The 11,654-nt window shown below is 56.0% G+C and overlaps 1 protein-coding gene across 1 annotated transcript in view; it reads right to left on the bottom strand.

Moving 5' to 3' along the window:
- CDH23 (cadherin-related 23) overlaps positions 1-11,654 on the bottom strand; it is a 409,549-nt gene that overhangs the window by 79,290 nt on the left and 318,605 nt on the right. The window contains exons 31-37 of the mRNA XM_010852241.1: positions 9,862-9,997; positions 7,965-8,353; positions 7,037-7,138; positions 6,720-6,722; positions 2,648-2,797; positions 1,480-1,608; positions 166-294 (exon numbers count right to left, since the gene is read on the bottom strand). Coding sequence (XP_010850543.1) covers positions 166-294; positions 1,480-1,608; positions 2,648-2,797; positions 6,720-6,722; positions 7,037-7,138; positions 7,965-8,353; positions 9,862-9,997 — 1,038 coding nt within the window. The remainder of the gene's footprint in view (positions 1-165; positions 295-1,479; positions 1,609-2,647; positions 2,798-6,719; positions 6,723-7,036; positions 7,139-7,964; positions 8,354-9,861; positions 9,998-11,654) is intronic.

Here is an 11,654-nt window from a genome sequence, read left to right as displayed (position 1 = left end):
CCTGGCCGAGGTGTTAGGGATTGAACCGTGAAACAGTAAGCCAGGTCCCCATCCCCGTGATCTGAGAGACTAGTGGGCCAGGCAGATATTTAAACAGGTGCTTCACAGTTGGCTATACCCACTCTTCATTCTGGACAGCTGTATGGGCCCCAGGGCCACCCTCACCTCATTGACACTGACGTTGTATCCAAAGGGGCTCTCGATCACTGGAGGGTTGTCATTGATGTCCAGGATGGTCACCTGCAGGATGTGGTCCTTCTTCCGTGGAGGGGTGCCACGGTCGGATGCCACAACCTGCAAGGAGGGGGAAGACTGGAGTCAGGGTTAAAAGGTGGGGGCTGGATGAGGAACATGGAGTCCAGATGGGCTGTCTGCTCAGTGGGGAGGACTGCGAGGTCAGAGAGACTTGCTGGCCCATCCCGGCCCCCTGGCCCTTCGATTCTCCCCAAGGTTTTCACATTCTGCCCCATGCTGCAAACAACTGTTGCCCAATTCTTGTCTGTTTAGAGACCTGTCTTTGCAATCTGACACTGATGTGTCTAGTCTTTACCTCCCTATTCTGCCCCCAACTGTAACCTTGGGCCTGTAACCAGACCCAGGGCTCCTGTGTTTAGCTTCTATTCCTCTGTTCCATGCACTCAGATCTGTTGTGAGTGCATGGAACTCACGCAAATAGAGAAAGAGCTTCAAATAATCTTTTCAGGAATGAGCGGGAATCCTCAGGCTCATAGACTGAGCCTGTCCCTAGCAGCCTTGATATTTTCTGGAGGCCTACAGTGTGCTAGAGCTCAGACTGCTGCAGAAACATGGCTCTGGGGTCCCCAGAGACCCCTCAGGAAACACAGTGCATAGTGTGTGCTACGTCACTTCAGTCTTGTCTGACTCTTTGTGACTCTATGGACTGTAGCCTGCCAGGCTCCTCTGTCCATGGGGATTTTCCAGGCAAGAATACTGGAGTGGGTTGCCATGTCCTCCTCCAGGGGATCCTCCCGACCCAGGGATTGAACCCACATCTCCTGCGACTCCTGCATTGGTAGGCGAGGTGTTTACCACTAGAGCCACCTGGTAGCCAGAGCAGTTCAGCAATAATGGAGGCCTTCGTGATTCCTCACCTGCATTTATGTCTCACCTCAGCAGAGGAAGTCACGTTTTTCTGCCTATTGCATAAGAAGGGAAACTGAGGCCCCGACAGAGCAGACCACTTGCCCCGCTCACAGTGTGCTTGTGGGGGAGCCAGTGCTCTGTCAGCTGCCAGGCTTTCTCTCTTGGCTCTTACAGCAGGGACGACCACCCCTGCTGCTTCCTACTCTGGGTCCAGGGACCCCTTCCAGCACACCTTTTTTCCCCAGGTCAGTCTTGCTCATGCTCTTGGCCCTAAGGGGTGCTGCCTGCCCCACGGTACTTGGTGATGTGGGAAGCTGACCACCAGGGCATGCTGATGGGCTGAGTGCTCTTGGGATGGAAGGGGTTGCTGCCCACCTTGAGGATGTAGTGGTCCAGCTCTTCTCTGTCCAGGGGTCTGGCCACAAATATTTCACCAATGGAGTCGTTGGTGGTGACGATCTCAAAGGCCCCGGCGATGTTACCAGCAGCCAGAGAAAAGACCACCTGTCAGGGAAGAGAGAGGGTGAGGGGTGAGGGTGAAGAAGTGGAGAGGACGAGAGGCTGGCGGGCAAGCCGAAGTGGGCTCCCCTGGCCACCGGGGCCCTCTGCTCAGCCTGGGCAATTGAGAAGAATGTATTTTATGCAGAAGTGATTATATCCTCAAAAGGGGGTCCACTGAGAGGGCTTCAGGGGATGGGGAATGATGTGAGCATACTGGCCTGGGGCCAGAAAGGCAGGTGTGAGTCCCACTACAGGCGATTTCCTCAGGTGGGGGGCAGGGAAGCACTGAGTCCCCTGCAAGGAGAGGCCCAGCCCTGGTGTCACAAGGGCTCTGTTCGGCTCTCACAACAGCCCTGATAAAGGAGCTGTCCTCTTCAGCTCAGAGAGGAGGCTCAGGAACAAGAAGCTGCTGGCAAGGTCACACAGCTCGCAAGTGTCCAAGAGAACAAGGATTTGAACCCAGAGGCTTCTGACTCTAGAGCCCCCTAGAGGTGTCCAAGCATTTAGAAAATGGTGGAAACCTCCTCCAACATGGCTCAATTTGTAGGACAGATCAAAGTGGTGTGAAGATTGGCATGCTCTGCCACCCCTCTTCCTTGTGCTCTGGGGGTGCCCCAAACTGTAGCGGTGGGGAGGGGGGGCCCGAGAAGCAGGGGGAGGAGGAGTGTGTCCTCTTGGGGCCCTGGGACTGTGTGCGGAGGGCTGGCCCCTGGGGTGAGATGCTGTGTGGTTTGTGGATGAGGTGACCAAGGGGTCATGGAAAGGTTAAAACCCTCTGTGTTCAGCTCGCTGCGGGGGCTGAGCCATGGCCAGCCGTGGCTGCCATGTCCCTAGGACCCAGGCAGGGCTGACAGCTTGCATAGCTCTGTCTCCAGCCCTGGCATGGACTGTGGTGAGGGCAGGGTCGTCTGCTCAGGGCCTTGCAGAGCCTGGACGACCTGCTCCCGCTCAGGATGGGGACGGCTCCAGTGACCCCTCTGGCTGAAGGGCTGTGGGAGCCCTTGCTCACAGCGCGGCTCTGGACTGTTTCACTGGTACCCACCTGCCCGTTGCTGCCAGCGTCTGGATCCCGGGCCTTGACAGTGGCCACGTGCTGGCCCACGGTGCAGTCCTCAGGCACACTGATCGCTGAGTCGGAGGTGAAGTCGAACCGGGGGCTGTTGTCATTCTCGTCCAGCACAGTGATGTAGACCTGGGAGGGAACATGGCCAGAGACCTCCACCTCCTTCCCTTCTTGGGCCCCAAAGATGGGGTCCCACTATGGGCCCAGTGGGGACCACACCTCCAGTCAGTTCCAGCAGTCAGCAAGCGTTCAGAGCTTGCCTAGGCCAACCTGACTTTATACGGAGGCCCTGAGTGCGTTTCTTCTGAGAGTCTGGTGCCGGGGAGCAGGGGTTGCTGCAGACAAATGCTGGGAGCCTGGAGGGCACTCAGAAGTGGTGGGGCCTGGGAGAATTGGAAGGCATAGCCCTGGCTAAAGGAAATGGAAGCTACTTAGCTCCAAATTTGTGAGGGTGGGTCAGCTTGGCATTGGCATAGCTTCCTGTTTTTCAAAAGGAACTAAGGAATCCAGATTTTTATGTGGAATTAGGTGGTGATTAATAAAAATTAAAAAAAAAAATTTTGTGCAGCCCAGCTAAAACACATCTGGTAACCAGGTATTGCCCAAAGGCCTCTTCATTTGCACCTTTGGAGGGAAGGAAACAGGGCTCAGGAGCAGGAGAGGGGACACAGGGGGCTTGGTGGTCCCAATGTGGAGAGGGAAGGGAGGGAATTTTCCAACTACCAGATAAAAACAGGAGACATGTAAGTTGCATGTGAAGAGCACACTGTTTTGTGCCTGCAGCTCAGGCTTCTCCTGCAGGGTCTGAAGAGCAAGCCTGGAAAGGAGGCCCAGCTGGGGATGCAGCTTCCAGCCCATGGATGGCCACGGGCCATGCAGCCAGAGTCATAGGTGCCCCTCAGGTTCACTGATGAGGGGACTGAAGTTGGGGTGGGAGGGAAGCAGGCTCAGGGTTTAGCAATCCCAAGCCAGGCCTCCCCACCACCTCACTCTCCTTCCTCAGGCCTGGGGCTCCAGGGCTCCCAGGTCTACTTCTTCCCTGGTGTGCACAGGACTCCATGGGGAACCTATGGAAGCTCACCGCCATGCAGAGAAGGTTCCATTTCATGCCCCCTCCTTCCTAATCAGGATTTCCCCCTTCTCGGTTCTAACCACACTTCCAAATTTTAGGCAGCTGTCAGCAATGTAGGGAACAAACTCAGGCTTCACAGCAGGGCCAATTCTACCTCTTACTAGCTGTGTGATATGGCAAAAATTATTCAACTTCTCTGATTTTCCATTTCCTCAGATGAGAGGAGGAACAAGAACACCTACAGCATCAGGATGCTAGAAGGAATAAATGAGCCAACAAAAAGTGATGGTGTAGCAAAAAGTGGTCCCTGTTCTGCTTCTGGTCTGACAAGATGCTGCCTATCCATCATGAATGTTCGTCAGGGAGTTCTGTGAAATCCTAGAGCCCCAGTCTGCTCACCTGCGAAATGGGCATAATAATGTCTACCACGCTGTTCTCAGAGGGAAAACAAACAAGGCCCCCACAATCTGCCTGTCTTAGTTGCTCAGTTGTGTCCAACTCTGCGACCTCGTGGGCTGTAGTCTGCCAGGCTCCGCTGTCCATGGGATTTTTCCAGGCAAGAATACTGGAGTGGGTTGCCATTTCCTCCTCCAGGGGATCTTCCTGACCCAGGGATTGGACTCACGTCTCCTGTGTCTCCTGCACCGCAGACAGATTCTTTACCTTCTGGGCCATCCGGGAAGCACTCTCCCAAACTCTTCTCTCTCTGGTCAAGGTCTTGTGGGGAATCCCCGTGTTTTCTCTCATGTCAGGGGCTCTGCACATGCCATTTCCTCCACCTGAAATAGTCTTCCTTCTCTATGCTTTCTGAGGAATCTCAGCTTGAATCACTTCCTCCAGGAAGCCTTCCTCGATTTCCCTGATATCTTATTATCCATTCTGTTGTGGCATATATTTCTCGGTGTGATAATTTGATCAGTGTCTTTCCCCTCCTCTATTTTCTGTCTGTGAAGGCAGAGGCTGCGTCTGATTTTGGTTTCCTGTTGCACATACCCTAAGCCAGCCCAGAGGCTGGCACACAGTAGGTATTCCTTCTGTGATGGAATCAGAGCACTACTCTGATGATGTGCTCTGGCAATGGGGAATCTGCATCAGTGAGTGAGGAGGGAGGGCAGGTACCAAGATCTACCGGAAGGAGCCATGGGTCTGTGCCCTCACCCAGGGTCTCATGGTCCAAATATCCCCGCCCCCATCCCTCAAAAGCCTGAGAATATTACTCAGAGCTCCTACGGCAGGGCTGTCCCCGCCCAGCGTGCCCCTTCCGGCTGCCTCCCCACCCGTCTCAGGGCCACGGGGCTGCTGGGACTGGGGAGGAGTCAGGTGTAGGTGAGCTGTGGTTTGGGGGTTCCGGCCTCACAGAGGAAATGGTGGTGCCTTTAAAAGGCCCCTCAGCCTGCCTCCACCCTGACACCTCCAAGTCTGGGGCTGACAGGGCTGGTGTATCTGGGCCAGTGGCTCTGGGAGCCTCTGAGAGGAAGCCAGGGCAGAACAAAGCAGGGTGGGTCCTGCTTCCTGGAAGACGGTGAAGGGACTAGAAATACAGGGGCCCACGCAGGAGTGTGTGCTCTGAAACACGCTTGCTGGCCCAAGCACAGGAAGTGGCCGCCTGGCCCCCCGAGGGCCTTTGGCACCCTGCGGGGAATGTCCCTTGACAACAGGGAGGAGGAACGACTGGGCCCGCTTTATGGGTGAAGCTGCTGGGGCTCGGTGAGGGGCCCTAAGGAACCCTCCTGGAAGACCAGGGGCCTCGCTGGGAGCTGCAGGACACAGAGCACCTGCCCCCTGTCTGCTGCCTGTGGGCTCTGCTCACTGGCTGCCTTCAGGGACCAGGGGTCAGGGGAGCTGTGTGAGCTCCCAGTTGCTTGCAGCCTCACTCACCCCAGGCTGGCCCCGTGGATGATGGGGTCTTTTGGGTGCGGCCTAGCTGCAACCAGGGCCCCTGGAGTCAGCACCTCGAGGGAGCTGTGCACGGGTCACAGCAGCTGCATTTGGCTCTTAGCCTTGACATCAGGTTGGTTTCCTCCTTGAGGTTAAGGTGAAAGGGACTCAGCAGGGGTGAAAACATGGCTGTAACCAAGGCTAATGACCAGCTGGACACCCCACACAGTCTACAGATGGCCTCAGACCTGTCTGGCTGGAGCCCAGGCTGAATCCATAATGTTCTCCTTAACATGGCAGGAGGCCACCTCATAACCCGCCCTTGGGTCTCACCTCCTTATCCATGCCTAGCCTGAGGTCATCACCTCTCCCATCCTTCTAGGAATCTTGCCTAACATCTTCAACCTCAGCTGTCATCCTCCTCCCAGTCTAAATGGTCTCTGTATCTTTTCTGAGAGTCCTCAGGGGCAGTGACTCACACCATATGCCAACCACTGCCCCTCTCAGCGCTCCCCGGGCCCTGGGACTAGTGCCCTACCTCACAGGACTACTCTAAAACACTCCTTCCACCAGCCCCGAGAGAGGGAAGGGCCCCCTTTACAGGCGCTGCTCCCATTACCCCTAGTTTACAGAGGCCTCCTCTCTGCTATCTCCATCACGTGCTCTGAGGAAGGCAGGGCAGCTAGCACGGTCCCCACTTTAGATCCAACTAGAGGAAGCAGAGAGAGGATGCGCAGCTAGTGCACGTCACACAGCCACTGAGGAGCAGAGCCAGGGTAAGGCTGCAGCATTCCTTCCACGGTGTGTTTCACCCACCCGACGTTAGTGCAACACCCACCCGGCCGCCACGGAAGGTGCAACAGGACACAGAGGGCAGAGAGGATGGAGCCGGATGTGGAGTTCGTGCTTGACAGGGGCCTGGGCTCAGGTGTGAGTGGATGGGCTGGGGAGGTTGGGAGGGGTCTGAGCAGGGACCAGCGGCAGGCCTGTCCACATGCCCTCTCCCCAGGAGAGGCAGGAAGCCCCAGCACCTCACAGGGCCCAAGCCAGTCCTGGCCACAGACAGCCCACAAGGGAGAGCCCAGTCCACAGGTGACTCACCTTCTGGAGATGGCAGAGGTGGCAGGAGGCGGCCGAGGGATAGAAAGAAGAAAGATGCAGATGGTTATCAGTCCCAGCTCTCCCAGCCCCCGCTCCTGAAGCAGTGGTCTGTCGAGGACACCACCCCTCTCCCACTGGTCTGAGGTTTCAGCCAGGAAGGTGTGGCACGGCCGGCTGCAGCGCCATCCCCAGGCGACTGAAACCCTCATCCACTGCCTTCCTGCAGGTTGGGTGGCTGGCAAAGATGTGGGTTTGGGGGGCCTTGGAGCGGTGATGGGCTGTACCCGTCGGGGACTCGCACCCGGGGATCCACTCACCACGGTGGAGTCCACCTTGGGGCCGCCGTCATCCGCCACGACCGCCAAAGTGTAGAAGTCACCTTTCTCCCGATCCAGCAGGCCCTTGACCGTGATCACACCCTGCAGGGAGGGGGCCAGATGGACGGTGACATCGTACTCCAAGCTGTCCTGTGCCATCCCTGGACGGTCGGCCCACCTTCCCACCCCCACAACACCCCCTCTGCTGGTGCACTTCTCCGTGAAGCTCTGTCCACTGACACCTACTTCTCTCTCAATCCCACTCGGACACCACCTCTTCCACGCAGGCTTCCCGCTTCCCCAGCCAGGCACGGGCGTTCTCTTATTTGGGCCCCAGAGGTGCTCCATTACCCCTTTACCAAAGTTCTTTTCATACCTTTCCTTGTGGTGCTCTGATCTGCATATTAGATTATTCCTGCTTCTGCTGCTCCTAGCCTGAGAGCTCTGTGAGGGCTGGGAAAGGTCTTGTTCATCTCTGAGCCCCCAGCATGCCCTGTGACAAGGCCCGGCACACTGCAGCAATTACTATCTTGCCTAATTTCAGAGAAGGGATTCTGATAGAAGACCCACTAAAGCAAAGCTGGAAGAGTAAGGTCTAGGCAGTAGATAAGACATAGCTGCACTAGACACCTAGCTAAGACAAGCTATTGCAGTGATGCCCTAAATTTATATCTGAGCTTCCTAACAGCCAAGGTAAAAAGGGAAATGTGATGACTTGCACAACTTTCATTGTCTAGTTAATAGGAAGACACCAGATTGCCTATGTATAAACTTCATCTTATCACTACATGTTAAAGGGATGTTTATGACAAAGAAGAGAGTGCTGGTCATATAGAAGGAGCTCAGTTAATGCTGGTTAGCTTTAAAGGAATTGCGCTCCCTGTCCTCAGAGGGAGCCCTGGCTGTGCGTGTCCCCAGCCTCCCTCACCGTGATGGCATCTATCTTGAAGAGGGCTTTGGCCTGGGCGCTGGTGTAGGCATCAAAGCGGTAGGTGATCTGGTTGAGGTTGTCGATGGAGTAGGCCTGGACACGCACAATCTCGGTGCCCAGTGCCAGATTCTCCAAGATGGCAGCCTCGTAAGAGGCATTGGAGAACTGCACAGCCTCGTCCAGCTCGTTGAGCAGAGTGATATAGACACTGCAGAAGCCCTGATTGAAGGGGAGTGCCTGATCAGTGGCGGACACGTTCATCAGGTAGCTGGTCTTGGTCTCGTAGTCCAGGTAATCCACAGTGATAATAAGCCCCGTGCTCTCATCAATCTCAAACTTCCCCTCAGCGCCCGACAGGATGCGGTAGTTCACCAGGCCTCCGTCCCCTGCAGGAGGACGCAAGAGGCTGTGCAGTCCAGGCGGGGGTGGGTTGCCTTGTGGCTTTACAAGCTGCCCCAGCACACCCACTGCTGTCCCAGAGGGACAGGGCGATGGGCTTGGCCTGCCTCCCCAGCGTGCACCACCCTCGACCTCTGTGGGTCAGATTTTCCCAAGAGAAACACAGAGGATGAGGTCAAGGTCAAGGATGGCAAGGCCCAGCATGCACTGTTGACTCCCCTGGGGTCTGGCCTTGAGAAGAGAGGTATGCCAGTGGAGGACTCAGCTCCTGGAGTCCTAAAATTCAGATTCCAAGTACCTCCACTGGGTATTTGGACAAGGAGACGGTGGGGTAATTAGGGGTCTCTTCTATAGTGGAGGCTTTGATTTAGAAAGTGTTAGATGGGGCAACATCCTCAGAGGTGGCTAAGCCTTCATTTGGTCCCTCCAGCCAAAGGGTTCCAGTGCCAGAGTCACCTTTCTCTGTTCTGCCCACTCCCTCCACCCCCAGTCCCTGTGGCCTTGGAGTACATGCTTCATCCAGGAGCCAAAGTTGGGATTCCTTAGCTGAAGTCCACATACTTCAGAGAAGATGGCTATAAAATCACTCAGGAAGTCCCAGACTTCCTTGAGATTATTTGTAAAATTCTAGGTGCATTCTTTCTGGGAAGGGATCCATAGCTTTCATTAGTCTCTCAAGCAGATTCCTGACCCAGAAAAGGACTTGGACCATTATCCCCCAGCAATGTCCGTGCGACCTGCATGGTATAAAGCTGCCATTTAAGGGAGAGCAACCACCCAGGAGTCTTCAGGCCCAGTTCTCTACCTACTCCACCCCATGCTCCAGGAATGAGCTGGGGATGCTGACAGGGGCTGGGTGGGAAGCCACCAGAGCAGCTGACATGAAAGAAGGGCAGGATCTGGGAAACTAGAAGGATAGGAAGGGGTCTCCTCTGGCTGTATCCCTGGCCTGGGGCAGAGGCCTAGATAACCAGGCCCTGTAAAGAGGGCCAGAGTGACCTGACTGCCTTTCTGCTTCACTTTGCACTGCTAACGATGGCCACCTCTGGGGCTCCAGGGATGTCCACTGCCCTATAGAACAGGACACTGGCTTCTGTTAAATGTGTGTGTGCCAGGCCCTGGGCTGTGTTGGCTGGAGGAGCAGGCCTCAGCCAGCTTTTGGACAAGAACTTCACCCCTCCTGGCCCTGCCCAGCCCCTAGCCAAAGGTTAGCCCGGAGCTGCCAGGTCCTGGGATGACTAACCTGGACTTCCCCAGCTGCTGACCTCTCCTCTCTCTGAAACCAGGACCACTTCCCAGACTCCTTTCCTCCTGGGACTGGGAATCTGGTGGGGACCCCACCAAGACTGTCCCAGGAGTCCCTGCCCACTTGGGAGCCACTGAATGGGGGAGCGCAAGGCAACCAGAGGATGCCAGGCCCTTTGGGAGAGGGGGCCTGAGCCGGGGCGGGTCACTCTGGGGAAAGGACTCCCTGCCTTCCTCCCGCCGGCCTCACCCGTGTCTCGGTCCGTGGCTCGGACCACGATGACTGACGTGCCAATGCCCGCTGTCTCGCGAAGCCCCAGGCGGCTGTACTGCTGCTGCGTGAACACCGGGGCCTCGTCATTGACATCCTCCACGTACACAATCACCTGCGGGAGCCGGCCGGGGACGAAAGGTCAGGGTAGGGGTCGGGGGAGCCCAGGGCTGGGCCCAGCAGAGCCTGCGTATGTGGTTACTGTGCTCCTAGGCCAGCTATGAGCTCTGCAGAGGGCCTGGGCTTGTCTGGCTGGTCACTGTGTCCCCACACCTCACACAGTACCTGGCACGTGGCACCTGTTTAAATATCATTTTGTCAGAGAACAAATCTTGTCTGGCTCTTGACTCTGCTATGAAGCCTGTGGGAACCTGTGGCTAATCAGTGAAACTTGGGCTGTTCAGCTTCTCAGCTATGAGACAGTAACATCAGTTCAACAATTCACACCCTGTGCCTCTCCTAGGATGGTTATGAAGACAAAATGAGCCAGGGCTTTGCAAAAGTGCTTGAAAAGTTTAAAGGGACCCCATTCAAATACCAAGATACCTCTGGGAGAAAAGACATGAAGACATTTTTAAGCACAGTCATAGCAGAGGCTGCTGGTGCTCAGACTCCTCCAGATTCTCACGCGCTCGCTCTGGTGCTCTCACCACCAGTGGGCAACACTGCAGCTCTTTGCGGGGGACTAACACCACCCCACCAGCCCCACTCCTGCTGCCGGAGCCAGAAGACGCCCAGGGAGCTGGAGCCGCCTGGGAATTACGCCCACTCAGGCTGAGGCAGTCCTCAGCTGCCGACAGGCGGGCAGCAGAGATGACCACCTCCAGAGCTCCCTGGGGGACTGAGTCAGTTTCCTGTGTTCCACTTTGCTGGCTGCCTTTCCTTCCTGGTCCATGCCCCTTCCGGCTTTTCCCGGGCACACTTCCGATACTTTCTACTAATCACGTTCACACTAGCCCTTGTCTCAGGATTGGCTTCTGCGACCCAGCCCAAGACAGCGGTTATCTCCGAGTTGTGGAATTATGCAGTTATCATCACTGCTTATTTACATTTTCTAATTTCTCCCTATTGAACGTGTATGTCTTACATAACAACAATGGCAAAAACACCAAAAAAAACAATGTGAAAGATGGAGAGAGATGTGACAGCCAGAGATCAGCACCTCACTCTTCTTTCTGTGCACCCCTCTCCTCTCAACACACACAGGAGCATGTGAACATGCACAGAAGGTCTGGCCCAGGCAGGGGCAAGGCCAGGGCTGTGTCCAGAAAGACCAGCGTGGCGGGGAAGGGAGTTATAGTCAGAGGGTGGTGGTGCTCGAGGAACCACAGGGAGGCCCAGGGCTCCTGCCTCTTTTCCCAGATGAGGGAACAGAGGCCCAGAGATGGGGAGGGGCTTGCCCGAGGCTTCAAGGTCACTGACAGTTGAGAAGAGAGTGATGGTTCTCCTGGTTCCCAGTCCAGCAGCCCTAACACTCTTTGCTCCATGCTGGGGATGAGCTGGCCTCAGAACAGGAGAGACACCCTCCTTCCAGACTAACAGAGCCTGGGCCAGCAGGAGCTTGCAAACAGAGGAGGCAGGGAGCCAATGGGGCTGGGGCAGTGATGCGCAGCATGGGGTTCGCATGTGGTCCTCAGTGCTGATGGCGGAGCGAGGTCCCATCTGAGAACATGCATATTTGGCTTCTGATCGATCACTGCCACTCAGATCAGCCTCAGCTTCTCCCTGGGTTAGTGGGGAATTAGCTAGATGCAAACGAAGGGGCTTCTGTT

The sequence above is a fragment of the Bison bison genome, unplaced genomic scaffold (assembly GCF_000754665.1).
Source record: "Bison bison bison isolate TAMUID 2011002044 unplaced genomic scaffold, Bison_UMD1.0 scf7180017864309, whole genome shotgun sequence".
Taxonomy (NCBI): domain Eukaryota; kingdom Metazoa; phylum Chordata; class Mammalia; order Artiodactyla; family Bovidae; genus Bison; species Bison bison.
Note: the sequence above shows the minus strand (reverse complement) of the source record. Positions and strands in the feature narration are given on the sequence as shown.